We start from the raw sequence: 16,705 nt of genomic DNA, 5'->3' as shown, positions 1-16,705 counted from the left end.
GATCCTTTTTTCACCGAGCTTTTGTTCATATTTCACTTAGTCACTCAAACGTGTATTATGGGTTACCAATATATACGTCATATCCCTCTACTAGAGGGTAAGCTCTAGGACAGCAAAGGCTATGTCGTATTTCTCTATGTATTTTCCTGAGCTCTGGCAAGGCCCTCCAGACTCATCAGGTGCCTTTACTTATTGCCTTGGATTTTATTTTATTTATTGACTTGAACGGAATCGAATACAACATCCAAATGCCAAATTCCTGAGGCTTGTTTATTCTGAAGGAACATCATGAAAATTAATGACAATTGTGTGTGTGTGTGTGTGCTCACTAGCTTGTATGCCTGAGAATAAAGGCCACGTCTTATTTATTGCTGTACCTTCCTGAGCCCTAGTATGGCCCTTTATATCCATCAGGTTAATAGAGGCCGTTATAAAAATAGACACATACGTATACATGCATACGCATTTCCCAGACATTTAGATTAGCCAATACAGATGCTAGACAGCTGTGCCAATATCAAATATCAAAATGGAAATATAGTGGAAAAAAATGTAAAACCCATCTTAAAGTAAAGATCTAGAAACATCTATGAGATCATTCCAGTAGCCTCGGCAAGGAAGAACAAACCTGCTCATGGTCCCTGTCTGCAAGCTGCTCCCTTAAACCTCTGGTGGAGAACATAGACAGACCCCTCTGCTGCCCCTGGAGGCCATGATGGCCTGGGAAGTTCTGGGCTGACATTCCACATCTAGGATTTTTTCTCACTAACCTGGAGCTAAAATAATGCTGATTAACTTTGAAAAAAACAGGTGGGAAGAATCAATCAGCATTTATGAAGTGTCTACTATATGCCAGACACTGTGCTAAGCATTATTGTGGCCTCAAGTCCCCAAAAAGGATTGCCTGGGTGTTTCCAAAGGACAAAAAGATGGAGCAGTGTCCCCCCCAAGAGCTGTCTAAAAGCCAGAGGACCCAAAATTTGGCTCTGGGAATGGCCTCGGTGACTTTCCAAAGTTTTCACCCTTCTGGTAGGTTCTAGCAGGCATATTTGCATATTCACACCCAGACTGCCCCTCTAATTGTTATTTACCACAAAAAGCTTGTCATTGGAACGAATTTAAAAAACATGGTAGGAAATGGACTATACAAGATGGAGTCCCAGAGTAGTGGAAGGATACAGAAGGAAGACCTTCTTGGAAAAAATAATCATCATCAAGGCTGTGGGTGACTCTTAGCCCAAGGTCTGGATGAATGTTGTCAATTTGGAAAGATTATGATGATTTTATTGCCATGGATGAATTCTATTCCCTGAATAAACTGTAGCTGAATCTGGAGGCCTTAAAAAAAAAATAAGAGCAGAGCATTTCAGAACCAGAGGGAACCTCAGGAGGCCATCTTGACCCCATGTAAGAGGAATGGTTATTTGATAAAAATGGACAAGCAGCACTTGTGGATGGATAAAACCTGGATTCAGAGAACCATGTGGGAAATCCCAGCTCTGCTACTTTCTATCTGGGTGGCCCTGGGAAAGTCACTTCCTCCTTTTTGGGCTTCAACTGCCTTCTCATCTGTAAATTAAGGAGGTTAGACCAGATGAACGTAAGTCCCCTCTCCAGCTCCATCCCTGATCTTATGGATATAATATAAAGCTCAGAGGTACTTGGCTGCATGTAAATTTGTTGTATTTTTTTAAACTACCTCTCAGAAAGGCATTTGCTTGTGGGCAGCACAAGTGGCTCCCTTAGCTTGCAAGAAACACAGAAGCAACCATGTACTAATACCAGAGGGGCAAAATCTGGTCTTGAGCGCAGTTAAGCTGAACAGATCCAGTAACAGCAAGGATGGTAGGCTCCTTATGATTCTGTGAGGAATGGCCATGACTCTACCAGCATGAAATCCGACAAGCAAAAAAGACCTTCCCACCCCCACCCTGCGCCCTCAGGAAAAAAAATGTCTCACACCCTGGTCCATCAGGGTGGTGCTAAAGGAGATAGTCAGCCACACCACAGAAGGACCCAACGTGGTTATCTAGCTATCGATCCTTTGTGGAGATGCTTTTTTCAGGACTACATTTCCAGGGCCAGAGTCATGTGTTACACTCCTAGGTTGTTGCCTGAAGTTTCCGGATAGCAAAACGCAGCATCTGAACGGAGGTGGGTGACGAGACAGGCGAGCAATGTGGCCAACCCAAAGCTACCCGTGCAAAAGCCAAGCAGCCGCCCGTACGTAGGCTGGGCTTTTCTACCAAACCCTTAGAAACACTGCATCGTTCTCATCTAAGACAACCAAGAGCTCCAAAAGGCACCGAGATAGACCCCTTCCTGTCTCGGCATAAAAAGCAGGAGCAAGATGAAAAGTCTCACTTACCCTGAGATGCCCAGTTGACCACAATCCAGATGCCCAAGAGGCCCAAATTATCTGAAATAGGAATAAAATGCTCCTCTTCCCTTGCTCCTGATCTCTGAGCAGAGCCTGGGACCAGCCTTCCTTGTCCTTTCATTAGCTGGACCTGTGTCAGCTCTCTCACATCTGTGATTTCTCACTGACTAGAGCTGCCTGTCCAATTCCAGGGAAACACAGATGGATCCCAGATGGGAAGGTCCTGCCAAACAGACCAGCTCTTTACCTTGCCAGAATCCCCAGATACACACACACACACTCACTCACTCTCTCACACACACACTCTCTCCCTCTCTCCTTTTCTCTCTCTCCCTCCCTCTTTCTCTCTGTCTCTCTCCCCTTCTCTCCCCCTCTCACCCCTCCCTCCCTCCCTCCCTGTTACCAGGGCTCCTTGCCAGCTGATGTCACTAAGTACACACCTCCCAGTGGTTCCTGGCCAATCTGACATTAACGTTTTAAATACGCGTAATTTGTTTATGGCTGACAATAACAGCGACGACATTGTGCAAACTCTCCTCATGAGTCCCCCATGAGTGGATGTACAGAGGGACAAGGGTGCAAAAGGCAAATATTGGGACGCTCTGATATTTAGTAGCCTCCTAATATAGCCTCTCTGTTGTTTCTCGCTTTCCCTATTGTTAGACTAGCTTCTTGGATGGCTGGGGCCCTCTTCCATGCTCTCTATGTGACAGAGGCATTCCAGAGGATGCCTTCTCCCCTCCCCCCAGCCCCCTTAAAAAATCAAACTTGAACATGAACCCAGAATTGGAGCAAATGTAAACTTGCAAACTCTGTGAGGGAGGAAACAATCTGAAATCTATGGAAATCACTCACTCACAAGCTGCCTCTCCACCCTAAATTCAGTAGCACTGCAAAACTGGCATGTGTTTAAAATTAGACAACTGCAGAAAGGCCTGGAAGGCTGGGAAGAGATCAAACCAGAGAGGGGAACACACACAACAGGGGGACAGTCAGGGGATGGGAACAGGAGATGGGCAGGGGAGGGGGGGGAGGGATCAGCCACTGTCAGACTTCCAAAGTTAGTGTTAGAATGGCAATACTAGTTCATAGCTGCTCTACCTTATATTACAAACTAGAGAATTAAGTGTGGAAAAAAAGAGAGAGAATTAAGTACATTTGGATCTGCAAACTTAGTAAGTTTCCCCCTATTTGAAATAACTGACTCACTATCTTTCAGCAAACTGGAAAAACTCATCCCCTCTCCCAGACCCAGGTTGCATGCAATTCCAGAGCTGTCCAACACTGTATTCTTCCCCAAGGAGCATGGTGGGGAAGAGCCAGTCCTTCCCACATGGACCTGCGCCACCCCCTTCCTCACTTCTTTCTTTCTACCATGGATCCATTCCTGGCCTCAAATATGACATCTTCCTTCCCTCTAGAGGAGATTAAGGTATAGAGGCTTAGCACTTCCCTCTCTACACTCTGCCATCACATTCTTCCTTAAAAATACATCCACAAATTTAAAAAACAAACAAAATGGGAGATGGTGGTATGGAAGAACACATTGTAAAGGAGGCCTGGGTAGGTCAGGAGATCTAGGTTCATGCCTCACTTGTGTCTAGTGAGCTCTGTGACCTTGGCCAAGGTCTTTCCCATTTCTAGGCCTCAATTTCTTTTCCATCTAGTAAGAATTCGCTGAGATGCTTTCTAAGGTCCACCACTTTATAGGCTGTTCTCCTTGTCTCCTTCAATCTCTATCCTTCTGTTGTTACAAAGAAAAACCAAGGAAGGAAAACCAAGTCACACAGCACCTGTGTCCAGCAGTGTACGCAGCATTCTGTGCTCATAATCCCCCATGTTAGATCTCTTCTGGCTCTACAATTCTGTTTTTCATTATTTGGGGAGAAAAGGTAGAGAGGAATACAAATTAATCAAAAAAGACTCCTGTTGAGAAGTTTAATGAGGAACTAAGGTCACAAAACCTGCAGCTCTGCAATGAACTTACTATTAATTCAGGAATGAAAATAAATGATTAGAAATTTGCATTGCAGCCTCATCAATCAAAACAGAATTGCTAAATGAATCAGTTTATGGAAGACAAGTGGCCTTTGCAGGGAAGAGTGACCTTGAAAGGGGAAAGCCTTTAGGTGAGTTTCCTTATCTATAAAATGAGAGGGTTGGATGGAATAGATGGCTTCTCAATTTCCTTTGAGTTCTAAATCAACAATCCTATGATCCTGGAACCAGGGCAGGCCTAAAATGAGAAAATGTCACCTGATGATGGCTCATTATTTTTGAATTAACTAAATCTGCTCTGCCATCTTCCCTGAAAAAGACAGTCTTGCCACTTACTGGAAGTTTTGGTAAATGGAATTAAAAAGTGGAATTGTGAGGCGTCAGTATGGTGTTCCTTGCTATACAGAATCTAACTCATACCAGAGAAGTAGTCCCACTAGAACATACTGGACAAATCCAGCTTCTTCTTGAAGACCTCCAGTGAGAAAATACTCATCACCTCCCAAGAAGTCCAGCGAGAGACCATGTGATACACTGGAAAAAGGGCCAGATTGGAAATGAACAACATAGGTTTGAATCCCAGCTTTGACTTACAATATATGTGAACTCATACAATTCAGTTTGCCTTTAATTTCCTCATTGGTAAAACAAGGTGAGAATAGATAGCCTTTAGAGTTCTAATTTTTCCATGATCTTCTGGAATTGCAATTATTCACGTTTTAGGCTACTCTCCTAAACAGTGATCTCTATGATGGACAAAAAGGGGAAAAAAAACAACAAACATTTATTAAGCATTTAATATGTGCCCAGCAAATATTATCTGATTAATCCTCATTCACAACAACTCTGAGAGGTAGGTGCTAATACTATTCCCATTTTCCAATTGAGGAAAAAGAGGCAGACAGTCATTCAATTATTTGCCTAGAAACATATACTTCTAAACAAGTGTCTGAGGCCAGATTTTAACTCAGGCCTGGCAATCTATTCCAGTGATAGTGAACCTTTTGGAAACTTTTAGGGACCTTGTGCCCATGTTCCACCACTCCCCCTCCCCCATTGCATGCCATGCCCAGATCTCCCAATCTGTGTATAGTATATAGTGCCCCACCCCTTGCCTTTGGGGCTGTGGAGGGCAGGGACAGGGACAGGAACAGGTTCCCACAGGGAGGTCTCTTTATGCTGTATTTGGCATGCACGACATAGGCTTGCCATCATGGCTCTATCCAATGTACCACCTAGTTGCCTAGGTAGCAAAAAGGAATAGTGGCTCAGGTAAAAGCCATAGAACTTTTGACTTGACATTAGGAAACATTTCTTCCAATAAGAGTGGTCCAAAAGAAATGAGTAGAGGTAATAAGCTCTTTTCTTTAGAGGTCTTCAACAAAAGGTTGGCAGAGAATTTCTCAAGGATGTAAGGAAATTCCTGGTCAGATATAGTTTGAAGAAAATGACCTTAAGGTTGAACTCAATGATATGAAAGTCTCTTCCATCTCTAATTCTATGATCCTAGAACTCTACCAGGCCATTCAGAGTTTTTGGCACCAAAAATGTTCAAATGTGGGCAGAAGAGCGGGATATGCTGTCCTCAACAGTTATGTGCTGATCCCCACATGCCTGGGTCATTTTCTCACCAACCACAGTCTAGACAAACACTGACCAAATTGAAGGACAAATGCCATGGTCTCCAGGACTATCCCCATCCTGGTCACTCTCATTAGGCTGTTTCAGTTTTTCAGAGTCCTTCCTATAAATTGTGGCTCCAGAACTGCCTATAATACTGTGAGCTGAGCTGAAATGGGGCAGAGGACATGAGGATCATCTTCTCACTCCTTAGTGCCCAGGCTCCATTAGCATTTCTGGCCCCCTTGTTACAGTCAACAACGCCTACTAAACCTGGCAGCCACTAAAACTCCAGCCCTCTTTTTCATCTAACTTGTTGTCAAACCAGGCCTTCCTCATCCTGGACTTGCACACTTGATGTTTTGAGTCCAGGTGCAAAACTTTACATTTATCCCTATCAAATTATGTCGTGTTAGTTTGGACCCATTGTTCTGTCTGCCAAGATCTCTTTGGACACTAGTGGTGATGGTTCTCCCAGCTGACGGCTTTTCCTCCCAACTGCATATCATCTAGATATTTTATAATTCTCTTTTGTGTTTTCATCTAAGTCATTCACCTAAAAATGTCCAAAACAGGGCAAAGCACAGATCCTGTGGCTGTCCAAAGACTGTAATGATTTCTTAATCACCAGCCCTAGGGTAGGGGTCCTCTATCCAGTCCTAAAGCCACATAACTTCAGAAAGCCAACCAACCAAGACTGACCATCGGGTACTGTCTAGGCTAGGTGCTGAGTACACAAATACAAACATCAAACTATCTCTGCCCTTGGAGAGCTCACATTCCATCCCATTGTTCATGATCTTGTTCCTAAGGATAAGATGCCTTATTGACTGTTACCAAGAAAAGACTAATCATTTCACCCAGAATCCCCTGTTTTAAGAGTGCCAGGACATGCAGAGTTCATTTTAGAGGGTCCTAAGCTGGGAAGGCAAACCCTGTCAGAGGTTAGATGTAAATAAAGTACTTCATTGCAAGAGAAAGTTCACATTCATGAAACAATCGAATATTTTGAGTTTTGTGAAACTGTTAACTCTGGAATTCCTGGGGAATGTGAGGTTTTGGGATGGGGGGAGGGGGATAGGACTCTCAGTTATCTGGAAAACTTGGAGATGGAGAAAACTTAAAAGTTATGTCTTATACTATAGATTTTTAGAAACCTAATTTTAAAACATCTGGGGAAAAATGACACGGACAAAAATTATTATAGACAAAGACTAAAGATAGGTATAGACAAGACTTAGTCTAGATAAAACAATATAACATTCAGGATAAGAAGGCATAGATAGATAACAATCCCCATCAGATGAGGAAATCCTCATCCAGTAATCTAAGCTGCTGAGGTCCCTGATGCAGTCCAGTAAAGATCAGTAAATAATGACCCCATGCAACCTTCCATGTCTCTCCCCAGCCCAATCTGTCCTCCATTCAGCTACCAAAGTGATTTTCCTAAAGTTCATATCAAACTATGTCACTCCCCTATGTAATAAACTCCAAAGGCTCCTTACTGATCCTAGGATCAAATAAAGACTCTGGTTGGGTGGCTTTTAAAGCCTTTCATATCCTTAACTTCCTTTCCAACCTTATTATACATTACTTTCCTTCCAAAACCTTATGTTCCAGTCAAATTGCCTTTTATGCTTTTATTCCACCCATTCTCTGCCTTTTCACTGGCTATCTTGCATTACTGAAATGTATCCTCAGATCCTTGTTTGCTTCAAACCCCCAAAACTCTGCTCAAAGACCATCTTCTAGAAGAACTTGCTGGTATCTCCAGATGCAAGTGCTCTCCCCTCAGAAAATTATACTTCTCTTCTATGTATATTTGTTACCTTTATTTACGCATGTGTCTCATCTATAAGCCCTCACCTGAGGGCAAGGGCCATTTTAGTTCTGCTTTGATATCCCCTTGGCTCCTGCCATGGAGAAGGTCTTAAAAGATGCTCATTGATTGATATATTATTGATAAAACAATACAACATCAAACAGAATCAAAGCTCTTGTCTTTGGACAATGTTCAGACATTGCTAATTTGATAATAACCTAAACACTTTAGAGTTCACAAAACTCTTTATTTACAACTACCTGCCATTTACAACTACAACTACCATTTACAACTACATGTTAAGTATCAGTATTATTATCCTCTAGGGCCATGTTGGTCAACCTATGGCACTCACTCCAATTGAAGGAGCCTGTTCCCCTCTCCCTTGACACCATACCTGAGGTCATTTCTCACATGACCTGTCTGTCCCTCTGCCCAGCAGCCCAATGGGGGTACTTCCTCCCTCCCCTGCCTGGGGTAAGGGGGGTGGGGCTGACATGCAATGTGAAGGTCACAGTTTGGGCACTGGCTCTCTAAAAGTTTTGTCATCACTGCCCTAGAGGGGCAGCTAGGTGGTGCAGTAGTGGATAGAGTCCTGGGCCTGAAGTCAGAAGACTTCTCTTCCTGAGTTCAAATCTGACCTCTGACACTGTCTACCTGTGTCCTAAGCAAGTCACTTAACCCTGTTTGCCTCAGTTTCCTCATTTGTAAAATAAGCTGGAGAAGGAAATGGCAAACCACTCCAGTATCTTTGCCCAAAAAAACACAAATGAGTTGGACACAACTGAACAACAACAAATTATCATCCCCAGATTACAGATACTGAGACAAGAGGAGGGAAATACTTTCTGAGTCAGTGAACAAGTGTCAGAGCCAAGATTTAAACCTTGGTTTCCTGATGAGCCACCCATGATGCCTTCCACTCTACCATGCTGTTTTTCATAATATAACACCTTATTATAAGCTGTGATTGACTTGCAGAACTACAGAATTCAAAGATGATTTCTACCACCACATTTAAGAATCATCCTAGAAACTGGGGAACTCCCCAGTGAATACAAACTCTCTTTGTGGATGAGTCATTAGCCCTGTTGGGACCTAAGTCACACTGCAGTAGTTGGAAAGCAACACTCACATCCTTTAAGCATCTCTTATAAACTCCATGGGTCCCAATCAACTCTAGGAACAAATATAAATATCCTCTGCTTAGCATTCAAAGTCCATCATAACCTAGTCCGCTCCTCCCTTTACATCTTACTTCCCACCATATATTCTTTAATCAAGTGACACTGGCCTCACTGTTCCATGAACAAGATGCTCCTTCTCTTAAATCTAGGCCTTTTCTCTGGTTATGCCCCATACCTGGAATGCTCTCTTCCCTCAACTCCGCCTAGTGCCTTCCCTGGCTTCCTTTGAGTCCCAACTAAAATCTCATCTTTTACTGGAAGACTGTCTTCAGCCCTCTTAATTCAACTGACTTCCCTCTGTTAATTATTCCCTATTTATTCTTCATGAGCATTTTGGTATGTTATCTTCCCCATTAGGCTGTAAGCTCCTGAAGGGTAAGGACTGTCTTTTGCTTCTTCTTCTTTTTTTAAATCCCTGGCACTTAGCACAGAGCCTGACATATAGTAGGTATTTGATAAATGTTTATTGGTTGATTTTACTGATTGAAGGATTCCGCTGAATTGGCAGGGCAGATAAAAAGCTGAAGGGAGTGTCTCATAAGGTAGACTTTTTATTTGCTGAACCAATATGTAAACCTTGTATTATAAGGCCAAAACATATAGTGAGGAAAGAATACTACATTTGGTATTCAGAAAACATGAATATGTGTCAAAGTTCTGCCATTTACAAACTAAGTGACCATGGAAAAGTTCATTTGAGCCCTCTGGGCCTCAATTTCCTCATCTGGAAAATAAGATATTGCTTAAAGTCCCTGGTCCTTCTAATTTTCTATGATTCTAAGAGAGGCTGTCCAAGCCTGGACCCGAGTTCAAATCAGAGGACCAATCTGAGGACCCACATTCCCTCCCCTAAAGTTCTATTTTTTTCTGAATATTTTCCAAATCTATCAACTTGGGTAAATAAAAAGCCAACATTTACCCCATCTTAAGAGAAAGAGAATACGGAGCTAGTTGGCAAAGATATTGGAACCAATCTTGCTTCCTCATTTTGCTGATAAAGAAATGGAGGCAATGTCATGATGTACTTCAAAGATCTCTAGATTTGCAGTGAGAGGTTCTCAGTTTGAATCTTGATTCTGTGATGCATTGGATTGTAGCACTGGCCTTGGAATCAGGAAGAATTATCTTCCCGAGTTCAAATCTGGCTTCACACTATAACTATATGACCCTGGGCAAGTCACTTACCCCTGTTGGCAAATCTGTCAAATGAGTTGGAGCAGGCAATGTCAATCCATTCCAGTACTTTTGCCAAGAAACCCCAAATGGGGTCATGAAGAATCAGACACACTTGAAGAATGAACAATAAATAATTTTAATCATTTACTCTGTGCTAAGAGAGAACATGGTGATGTGGAGGGATGGCCTTGAAGCCAGGATGACCTCTGTTTCCGTCCTATGTGTCACATTCTGGCTGGTGATCTTAGGCCATATACTTCTCAGGGTTTGAGGCAACTTCTCTAGGCAAACTGGAATTTCCATTGGGAAAGAAAGTTTCCTTACCTGGGAGTTTCCTATATCCACAAAATCACAGATCTAGTCCCTGTTCTTATTACGTTCCAGGCCCTAAGGGTGCTAGAAAGAAGGGCAAAGCAGGAGCATTTTCTGTCTTCTCAAAGCTTATATTTTGGTAGCAGAGAGCAATGAGATACTAAAAACTATCATCTAAGTGATAAGAAATTCCTCCTTAGAGAAGGGCTTTTCTTGGCTGGTACTCTAGCAGAGTAGCTATCTGCAAGGTTATTTACTACTATTGTTCTACTCCAACATAACTCTTATTCTTCCCAGGGGTGCTAGGCATGTTCCAGTTATGCCTCTCTGTCCTGTGCAACCCTCATCCATGTCCTTCCATGGGTTCAATACATGGAGTCTGCCTGACATGCTGGAGGCCTTACTCATGTTCTCTCATATTGCCTGGGTACCAATGGAGAACATGGGCTCTCCTTGGGTTATTTATTATTCACTCTTAGTAGATAAAGATGTGGGGCTTGACACTTGTTAGCTATGTGACCCTGGGAAAAATCACTTAATTCCTTCTCAGCCTCAGTTTCCTCATCTGCAAGGTGGAATTAAATAATAGCATCTGCTCTTGTTGTGAGGATCAAATGAGAAGATATATGTAAAGTGCTTTAAACCACTCTAAAATTCTTATTGTTATTATTTCCCATCATAATAAAAGAAAACAACATTGAAACATTCCAGAATTCTGACAAAGGCAATAACTAGACTATATCATCAGCAGTGTCTTCATTTACCCGGAGTACCATTATTGTGCTTTTGGCTGCCATTTCAGGGAAGGGCCCATGAATTGGGCCAAATTCATTTGTGCTGTAACAGGGTCAGAAATCTGGTGGCTCCCACCAAATTGGGGGGGGGGCAATTACAAAGACAAGGTTCCTTTTTCCCCCAGAGCTGACAATTCAGTAATTTGGGCATTGTACAAGTGATGAAAAACAGCAGTTTCCCTAGGTCATTTGCAGAGGCTTATAATCCAGTGCTCTTTTCCCAACACAAAGAAGAGGAATAAGGTGATAGGCTTTTTGGGTTTTACCAAGGTTAAAGTGGCAAGGCCCAAAATATTAAGGACTAACCAATGGTGGTCACTGCTAACCAACAGTCCTGAAGGGACAGGCATCAGTGTCCCTTGGGGGAAGGCAACGTGATAAAGGAAGAGTATGTGTGTGTGTGGGGGGGGAAGGCAGTGGATTGAGAAGCAGGCCCAGAGATGGAAAGTCCTGGTTTCCAATCTGGCTTCAGACACTTCCTAGTTGTGTGACCCTGGGCAAGTCACTTAACCCCCATTGCCTAGCCCTTACCACTCTTCTGCCTTGGTATTAATTCCAAGATGGAAGGGAGGGAGGGAGGGAGGGAAGGAAGGAAAGAAGGAAGGAAGGAAGGAAGGAAGGAAGGAAGGAAGGAAGGAAGGAAAGAAGGAAGGAAGGAAGGAAGGGGGATGGATTTGGATTTAGAAGACTCATATGTAAATCCTAGCTCTTCTATGTATGACTTGTGGCAAGAATTAGAACATCTCTGAGCCTCAGTTTCCTCATCTATAAAATAAGGAGGGGGGCATAGCTAAATGACCCAGTAGATAGTCAAATCTAGAGATGGGAAGGCCTGGGTTCAAATCTGGCCTCAGATATTTCCTAGCTGTGTCTCCTGGGCTAGCCTTTACCCCTCTTCTGTCTTGGAACCGATACTTAGTATTGATTCTAAGACAGAAGGCAAGGGTTAAAAAAAATTAAGTAAATAAAATAAGGGCATTGGCATAGTGAAAAATAATTTGGAACTGTTTAAAGTCCCCATGGCTGTTCCTACCCTTTGCCTCAACCATTCTACCACAAGGCAAATATCTCCAAGGAGACCAAAAGCAGGAAGAAAGGTCAGTCAGTCATTAAGCATTTTGTTAAGCATTTACTATGTCTGTCAGGCACTGCTAGGTGATGAAGATATAAAGAAAGGCAAAAAAAGAATCCTTGCCTCACAATCTAATAGGGAAGAAGACTGCAAACAGCTATGTTCAAATGAGCTATATACAGGGCAAAGAGGAAATAATCCACAGAGGGAAAGCACTAGAATTAGAGTCCTGTATATAACAATCATAAGCACCCCATGTTAGCAAAACCTGCACATGAAATAGGTACCAAGGCTGCATATGTTGGAGGATATAGAGACCGCTCAGTGGCTCAGTGGATAGAGCACCAGGACTGGAGTCAGGAGGTCCTGGGTTCAAATGTAGCCTCAGACACAGCTTAGCTGTGTGACCCTGAGTAAGTACTTAACCCCAACTGCCAGCCCTTTCCACTCTTCTGTCTTGGAACTAAGTATCTACTCTAACACTATTCCAACACTAAGTATCAATGCTAAGACAGAAGGAAAGGATTTACAAAAGAAAAAAAATGAACAAATTATAGGATATGTATGGAATGGATAATATATATCAGATCAACTTGGGAAGACTCATCTGAAAGGACTCCGGGCAAAGATCATAGTAGTCAAAGAATAACATACACAAGGACTGTAATAATATAAACAAACCAACACAAACAGGCAAATGCAGATTAATCTCAATGAACAGTAACTACACAGTAACTACTAAGGCACAGAAGATGTAATACATATCCATCTTCCTCCTGGGAGAGGGAGACATGTCCTTAGACTTGGTAGCTTTTTTGTCAGTTACTTAACAGTATTTCTGCTTCAAGAGGGTTCGATGATAAGGATGGTGGGAGGAGAGTAGAAGGAAACAGTTGAGATGTAAAAGAAAAACAAGGCATCATTTTAAAAATGAAATAAAAATGGAAATAATGGAGTTGAATTAGGTCTCTTTCAGTTCTTATGATGCTGTGACTTTTTCAGAGATGCAGCTGAAAATGTTCTCTGGAAAAGGTCACTGCTCAGGACAGCTCAGAAATGTCCCCAGATCCATTTGGAAATGGTACAAGGTGCAAAGTCAGAGAGAATGGAAGGGCTCCCTGTAGCGCAGGGAGCCAATTACATGGCGTTCTTCAGCTGGCTGTGCCTGAGTCTGGATGAGCATCTTGCTGGTAGTGACACCTAGCCTGATCTCCATTAAATTCTTGGGAATTGAACATCCATAAGCATTGTCACATACAAATTAACCCACAGGCAGGTGGGGAACACTCTCTTCCATATGAGAAAAGCTTTTGGAGGTAGGCAAAAAAGAAATAATGCATTGAGCTCAACATAATTCCTAAGAGCAGAAAAAAAAAAACCACTGACAGGCATGAATGACTGTTCTGGGCAAAATAAATATGGAGAATTTCTCAGTTATAGTTAATTAATCAGGAAACAAATATCGTCATTGGCCAAAGCTTCAAGGAGGAAGATAGGGAAGTCTTTTCCAGCCCTAGTATTTTAGGATCTCAGGAATCTTCCAGAGAAATGGGGGTACCTACTGGTGAAGCATAATGTTGCAACCTGACTATATTAGACATTACATTCAGAACTCTGAGAATGTTAGGGCTAGAAGGGACCTTAAAGTGGATCATTTAGTCCAACTCTTTCATTGTGAAGAAGCTGACACTAAAACACAGAGAGAATGGACTTGTTCACAGTCACACAGGTCACCAACTAAAGCTGAGACTATAATCCAGATTGTAATACAGTGTTCTTTTCCATCTACACAAAGCAAAAAGAGAAATAAAAGTTCTGGTCCTGCTACTGGAAGCAGTTTTTTGGAAGCTGAAATGTAGCCAATGGAGAATGGAAAAATGCAAAAGAAAAAAATGTAGATGTAGTAGAAGAATAAACAACGAGTATAAAGGAAGGCTATACCCTACATGTGATAGGAAGAGCTCTCTTCCTAAAAACTTTTCATTGTAATCTTTTGGGGTGGGTTTTTTTCCCCTTCTTGCTATGTTTCAGATTTTTTTAAAATTGCAAGTCAGTGGGTTTAAGCTCAGTTTGTACTTTATGATGTTCCCTGTTCAGCCATTCTGCAGGAGTTAATTCTCTTAAGCATGTGAGCCAATACAGAATTTTGTACAGGTATAATATAATACTCCACAAAGCTGGCCCTCTTGTTTCCTGCTTTTTGATAGGGCAGGAGGCATAGAAATTGATCCCAGACCATCAGAATTAGATGGGAGCTTAGGGGTTCCAACACTCTGAATTCCCTACTTTTTCACTTTTCATTTTTAAAATAAATTGACAATGGAAAAATGAAACTCAAACACTATTTGCATCTACTATTAGCCATGCATTAAGTGAAAAGCAGACATGCTTTGCTTAACTGATTACTGTAGGGGGCAACTGGTAGCTCAGTAGATTGAGAGCTAGGCCTAGAGATGAAAGGTCCTGGGTTCAAATATGGCCTCAGACACTTCCTTAGCTGTGTGACCCTGGGCAAGTCACTTAACCCCCATTGCCTAGCCCTTACCACTCTTCTGCCTTGGAGCCAACACACAGTATTGATTCTAAGATGGAAGGTAAGGGTTTTAAAAAAATTAACTGACTACTGTACTTCTATTCTTTCCATTGTGACCTGTCACCACATCTTTTTTTATCCATCTTCATAGGAGGTGGAGGAAAGGCAGTGACTCTGGTCCTGAGGGGTCCTGATAAACTGCAGGAGTTCACACTCCTTTGACCCTTAGGGCCTGTCAAAAGGAGCTTCCTATCTCAGGCTAGGGGCTTTAAGCAAGCTCACACCAAGCAGAATCAGTCTCTTCCTCCTCTCTTCTCTAGGTCTTGGCAAGGAAGACAAATTTTTTTATTATCCTCTTAATTTGCTTTTATTATTTCCTATAATAGACAGCACAGAAAGCATTGGCCAGTGTTTGAGCTTATAAAAACTACAATAGAGGTTTCACTAAAAGGGAATATGACTGGGAAAGTCCATCTCCCTACCCCAGACCTCAGTATTCCCATCTGCAAAATGGAGGGGTGGAAGGTTAGTCTCTAAGGAGCCTTCCAACCCTGGTGTTCTATAATTACAGCATAGAAAGACTCAGTTATTGATATCCACAACATCTATGAATGAATCCTATTAAAACCAAAGGGAGTCATACTCATAAATACAGTCTCTCAGAGTGACTAGTTAACAGCCCTCTTGGTGGGAAGAAAATGTGCCTTCATTATCAGTGAACAATTAGGAAACCTCCACAGTGTGCTGGCCTCACACAAAAGACAGAATCACTGCAGTACATTTAACAAACATACTCCTACATCAAAACGCTCATTATTTAAATTGGCACATGGTAGATTATGTTAACAGATTTATTTATCGACTAAGTCTAATCATATTTCCTCACTTGGCATCAATACGGTATTTATTATTTAAGTTTGCTTCAACACAAGATAATTATTCAAAAGTTTTCCATATTTGATTTTTTTTTTACTACAGATTTTGGGATGGAAATTAAATGTTCTGGACTGCCAACCAAGATTTTATAAAGAGAAAACAAACAAGCTTGGGATCACTTTAGTGCCCTCACCTGTAAGTTCATCTTGTGACCTAGAAATTTCACATTTTACCATCCTTTTGGAGACTAAAAAGAATAGCTTTATAAAGGAGGATCTCCTAGCAAAGAAACCAGGAAAAAGAATGATCTAGTATTTTGGATCCTGGCAGTCTTGGCTCAGGAAGCTAGGTGATGGAAAGTAGCTAGAGTGCTGGGCCTAAAGTCAGGAAGACTTCTTCCAGAGTTCAAATCTGGCCGCAGATACTTACTAGCTGTGTGACTGGGCAAATCACTTCAGCCTGCTTGCCTTAGTTTTTTCATCTGTCAAATGAGCTAGAGAAGCAAATGGCAAAGGACTCCAGGGTCCTTGCCAAGAAAAACCCAAATGGGGTCATGAAGAGTCAGACACAATCGAAAAACAACTAAATCTTGGCTTTAAATAAAAAGATGAAATAGTACTCCTCTCCTTCGAGTAGAGAGGCAGGGGACTCCAGATGTGGAGTGCAGTGTATGCTGACATAGAGGGGCACTGTGTTGATTTTGCTTCCCTTTTTTCATGAGAAGAAGAGCTCATTTGATGATGGAGATGGGAAGTTTATCCAGATAGGACTGAAATGTAAAAACAGAAGGCTTCACTTAAAAAAAAAAAAAAGGTCATGAGATTCTATCCTATCATATGCTTTGCTACTTGTACTTGATTCAAAATGGGAGGAAAAAAAAATAAAGAACACCTGAGAGTAGCAGCATCCTTTCCAAAGAAGGTGATTTCCTGACG

General features: G+C 42.0%; 1 protein-coding gene across 16 annotated transcripts in view; it reads right to left on the bottom strand.

The window, feature by feature from the left end:
- CBFA2T2 (CBFA2/RUNX1 partner transcriptional co-repressor 2) overlaps positions 1-16,705 on the bottom strand; it is a 155,458-nt gene that overhangs the window by 89,924 nt on the left and 48,829 nt on the right. For 2 of the 16 annotated variants that reach the window (XM_056811751.1, XM_056811753.1), the window contains exon 1: positions 2,369-2,782. The exons of 8 other annotated variants lie outside the window; for them this stretch is intronic. In XM_056811751.1, the coding sequence (XP_056667729.1) occupies positions 2,369-2,501 (133 nt within the window). In that variant the 5' untranslated portion in view covers positions 2,502-2,782. Of the gene's footprint in view, positions 1-2,368; positions 2,783-16,705 lie in introns of those variants that run through there. 6 more of the 16 variants (XM_056811743.1, XM_056811745.1, XM_007474200.3 and 3 more) reach the window with 5 other exon arrangements.

This window comes from Monodelphis domestica, chromosome 1 (assembly GCF_027887165.1).
Source record: "Monodelphis domestica isolate mMonDom1 chromosome 1, mMonDom1.pri, whole genome shotgun sequence".
Taxonomy (NCBI): domain Eukaryota; kingdom Metazoa; phylum Chordata; class Mammalia; order Didelphimorphia; family Didelphidae; genus Monodelphis; species Monodelphis domestica.
This window is presented reverse-complemented; position numbering and strand designations above follow the sequence as displayed.